The 3,849-nt window shown below is 58.5% G+C and overlaps 1 protein-coding gene across 1 annotated transcript in view; it reads right to left on the bottom strand.

Moving 5' to 3' along the window:
* Positions 1-757: 757 nt before the first annotated feature.
* TTLL4 (tubulin tyrosine ligase-like family, member 4) overlaps positions 758-3,849 on the bottom strand; it is a 20,182-nt gene continuing 17,090 nt past the window's right edge. The window contains exons 16-18 of the mRNA XM_009324847.1: positions 3,057-3,127; positions 2,380-2,462; positions 758-1,547 (exon numbers count right to left, since the gene is read on the bottom strand). Of these exons, the coding sequence (XP_009323122.1) occupies positions 1,406-1,547; positions 2,380-2,462; positions 3,057-3,127 (296 nt within the window). The 3' untranslated portion in view covers positions 758-1,405. The remainder of the gene's footprint in view (positions 1,548-2,379; positions 2,463-3,056; positions 3,128-3,849) is intronic.

Raw genomic sequence — 3,849 nt, 5'->3', positions numbered from 1 at the left:
GAGCCGGGCAGCCTGTCTCCAGCCTGGCCACCGCCGGGTGCTGGCAGCAGAGAAGGGAGCAGGCATCTCCACTTTCGGCGGCTATTTTCAGGTGCTGGAGAGAAGCCGAGGAGCAAAGAGATTGTCACCAAGGAGACCGGAGAAACAGGGCCCAGCTCCGGGCAGCGGGGGGCTGCAGGGAGAGGGGAGGGAAGGGCTTTCTGCAAGCCCCAGTGCCCAGGGCTCACCACAAGCAACTCGCCCAGGTGCCCAGCATCCCCCTGCCAGGCTCAGAGGACATAAGCCAAAACGGGCAAGGGACAGCTCAGGGGACCCAACCCTTCCTTCCCCTGCTGCAGGGCTGGGCTGCTCTGTCCCCCTTTGGTTAACCATCTGTGGGAGAGACCCCAGGACATCAGGCAGACCCCAGACCCCAGCAGCTATGCTGGAAGGCACTCCCCCATGCAGGGGGGCAGGCTTACCTGCCATGGGGCAGCAGGAACAACCCCCAGCTCCGGGAAGGACAGAGGAACGGTGGGGTGGTGGTAGAAACCCTGCCTGCACCGGAGCCTGGCAGAGTGCAGGGAGAGCTGAGCTGCCCCATGGACCCAAACGGGCCAGGGCAACGGAGGCAGATGCAGGCCAGGAGAGCAGCTGAGTGTTAAACTTTAATAGAAATCCTTGAGAAATGAAGGGAAAATAGCAGAGCCCAGGAGAAGAGCACAAGCCTGCAGTCCCCCCACACACACTGCAGGTCACCCACGAGAGCCAACAGCCTCGAGAGGATGCTCCCTCCCTGGCAGCCCTACTGTCCCCACGACAAACCAGAGCCACGCTGGTATCCATGGTCTCTCTCGAGCAGCGATGTGCAAGCCCAAGGTTTCCCACAGGCCCCGAGGCTGGGGGAGGGCAGGATGTTGGCACAAGTGTTCAGAAAGGATGAAAGGGGACGGTTAAAAGTCCCAAGCCCTGCTCCTTCCAGAGGAGCAGGGTGGTGGCTGGGGACTTTTCTCCATGGGACAGGCTGCAGGAGCAGACTCGGCTCCCCGCGGCTCAGGACAAGCACACGGAGACACAGGCGAGCAACGGCTCGGCCCGTGCTGGTCGGGGACAGGAAGGCCAGGCTAACCCCAAGCTCAGCCAGCTCCCACACAGCAAAGAAACCACCACCACCACATCAGGCTTTAAGAGCAGCCTAGGACAAAGGCCAGACAAACTCAACTTCCCCAGGCTTTGCCATTTGTTTTAAAAACGGAAGTCACACAGCTCTCCCCTTTGCCCAGCAAAACATCCCTCTCTAAAAACAGCCCCACAGGCAAGTGTGCAGCGCAGCGGGCTCCCACAGTCCTTGCTCTCCAGAGCCAGCTCCTGTCTCTTCCTTTGAGGTAGGTTGAGGTGTCCCCGGGGAGGGACGGCAGCTGCCTGGTCACATCACCGGGGTGGTGTCCGAGAGGCAGCCAGCAGGTTTCTGGTCGGCTCCACCAGTGCACTTGTTGAGAGGTAAGCTCTGAGTAGGGCTGGGCTCCAGGTATCTCGTGAGGTCTTCACCGGCTGAAGGGAGGAGTGTGCTGCAGGAGAAAGGAGACCCCGTGCTGCTTAGGGACAGTGGGAAAGGATCAAAAGGGCCATGGTGCAACATTCACCTGCGGTATCATCACACACAGGCTGAGAGATGAGGCTGAAGGGCTCACCTACTCCATCCCTCACCCTGGGCAGCACCAGTCACCCCAAACAGACATCCAAGACAGTGATGGGACTTTAGGGTCACAGCTTGATCTTCCTGGCTGCACGCAAACCCAACTCCATCCTGGCCTGGGCACAGGAGCAGGGATGCCCTTTTCCTTAACGCCAGAGACCAGGAAAGTGCTTGCCCTCCACTTTGGCTCACCCAGGTGAACTCCAGTCCGCCACCTCTCTGCAGGAGGCTGTCGGGGCCAGCAGCACCCATTTTGCAGCACAGCTTTGCCTGGGGAAGCTGGCAGAGTGCAGCAGACCTGGAGGCCTCGCTGCTCCCACAGCCCCACGCTGCGGCTGAGAGCCTCTGCTCACTGCTGGCCACATCAGAGCCCACAGAAGTGGCGTGGATCCCTGTGGGGAACATCTTGTCAGCATGTCCTGACCATGACAACCCCAAATATCACACAGTCCGGCTGTTCTGGGCCTCACTCCTATCTGAGCTGGGCGTACAGTGCCAAGGAGACATGTCCAGTCATGTAGACAATCATGCCAGCCCCACCACTTGGCTCTCCAGAGAGCGGAGGCTGGCTTCAGAGCCTGCAAGCCAACCTGTTCCTCCCCCCTTAAACAAAGGTGCTTTCCCTGCTGGCAGTTCTCTCTCAGGACACCAGTCCTAAAGTCACGCTGTGAACATCATGCACGTCACAGCCAGTGCAAACTCACCCCAGCCTGCCCAGTTCCAGTTTGCTGAAGCCATTTGATTGAACGCTGCTCTTCTGGAGGAAGAAAGACTTTGGCAACGACCACTGCAGGAGGAGAGAAAGACAACCAAATGGCTATTTAAGTCGTGGCAAAAATCCCTCAAGCCTGCTGGGCTCTGCTGTAGGCTGCCCTAGTGCGCTTCAGCTTGAACTGCCTCACATTGCTGTGCATCATCACTGCCACCAGACTGTTCCCAGAATAGCAAACAGAGCAGTCTTTGCTCTCTGCTTAATGAATCCCTCTGCTGTAAGTGGGAGCAGAGCATCTCGCGGTCAAAAGAGTGGGTTTCTTTCACTGGATCAGCCTGCTGTAAGGCACACAAGTGACAGACGGAGATGGCTCCCTCACGGAGGGAAATAAAGGGCAGGCCAGGTGCCAAATATGTAGGGCTGTGCCCAGTGCGCCCAAAGACATTCAGATGAAAAGTACTTGCAGATCTGATATACTGGGTGCACTTCATGTGGGTGGGAGATAGAGAAGCGTGGGTTTTTCCAGACTCCTGGAGGCCTTGGCAGAGAGGGAAGAAGAGGGCAAACAGGTAGGGCAGGAGCCACAGGAAGCAGAACAAGCCGGCTCTCTGCCTAACTCTGCCCAGGCAAACAACCACCTCTCCCTAGCTTACCCACAGCCATACGCACCGTCTGGGCCAAATCCGTCCCTGCCCCCGTGTGGTACCCTTTGACACACCAGTTCTTCAGCAGCTCCAGGCCTGGGAAGTGACAGAAAAGACAGGAAGCGAGAATGAACGACCACGTTTGCAGAGAGTTAAGCCTTCCCAGCTTGGGGCACGCAAATATGCTGCACGGAGTGAACTGACCATGTAGTACCTGCTATGCAATAACTACTTGAACACGTGCCTGAGCGCCAGCAAACACAGAGTAAACCGAGGGCATTCACCCTTTGTACGAGCAAACACCAGTGAGCGCCAGCATGTGGGCTGCCGCAGTGCCTGCCTTCCTCCCAGGGAGCCAGACGCACCGTGCAGCAGGCTCAGCTAAGCAGGGAAACTGGGGCAACACGGGATTTGCCGAATTAGACTAGACTGGCTGTCCCCCTGAGCCCGGTGCCTGCCAACAGCAGCACCTGATTTGGGCTGCACCGGCGAAAGTTCCTACAGTGCAAATGTAGAGCAGCTTTGCTGTCACCGGCCCCTTTCCCAGAGGAGGGCAGCTCGGGCAACCTCCTCCTTGCACAGCGCCGATCAGCTGCGGCATCCCAGCGCATTGTCTCCTCCCTGCACGGATCCATCCGGAGCTCGACGTGGGCTGAGACCTGGTCTCCATCCCTGGCAGAGGGCGAGGCTGGCACGGACCAAGCTCACTGGCGGCGTGACTGGAAGGGACTGTTCCTCCAGACGCACACAAGATGTGCTGCTCCAGAGCACAGGGAGGTCACATTGAAGCAGAGCCATGTGTCCGACTGCACTGAACA

The sequence above is a fragment of the Pygoscelis adeliae genome, unplaced genomic scaffold (genome assembly GCF_000699105.1).
Source record: "Pygoscelis adeliae isolate BGI_AS28 unplaced genomic scaffold, ASM69910v1 Scaffold346, whole genome shotgun sequence".
Taxonomy (NCBI): Eukaryota; Metazoa; Chordata; class Aves; order Sphenisciformes; family Spheniscidae; genus Pygoscelis; species Pygoscelis adeliae.
This window is presented reverse-complemented; position numbering and strand designations above follow the sequence as displayed.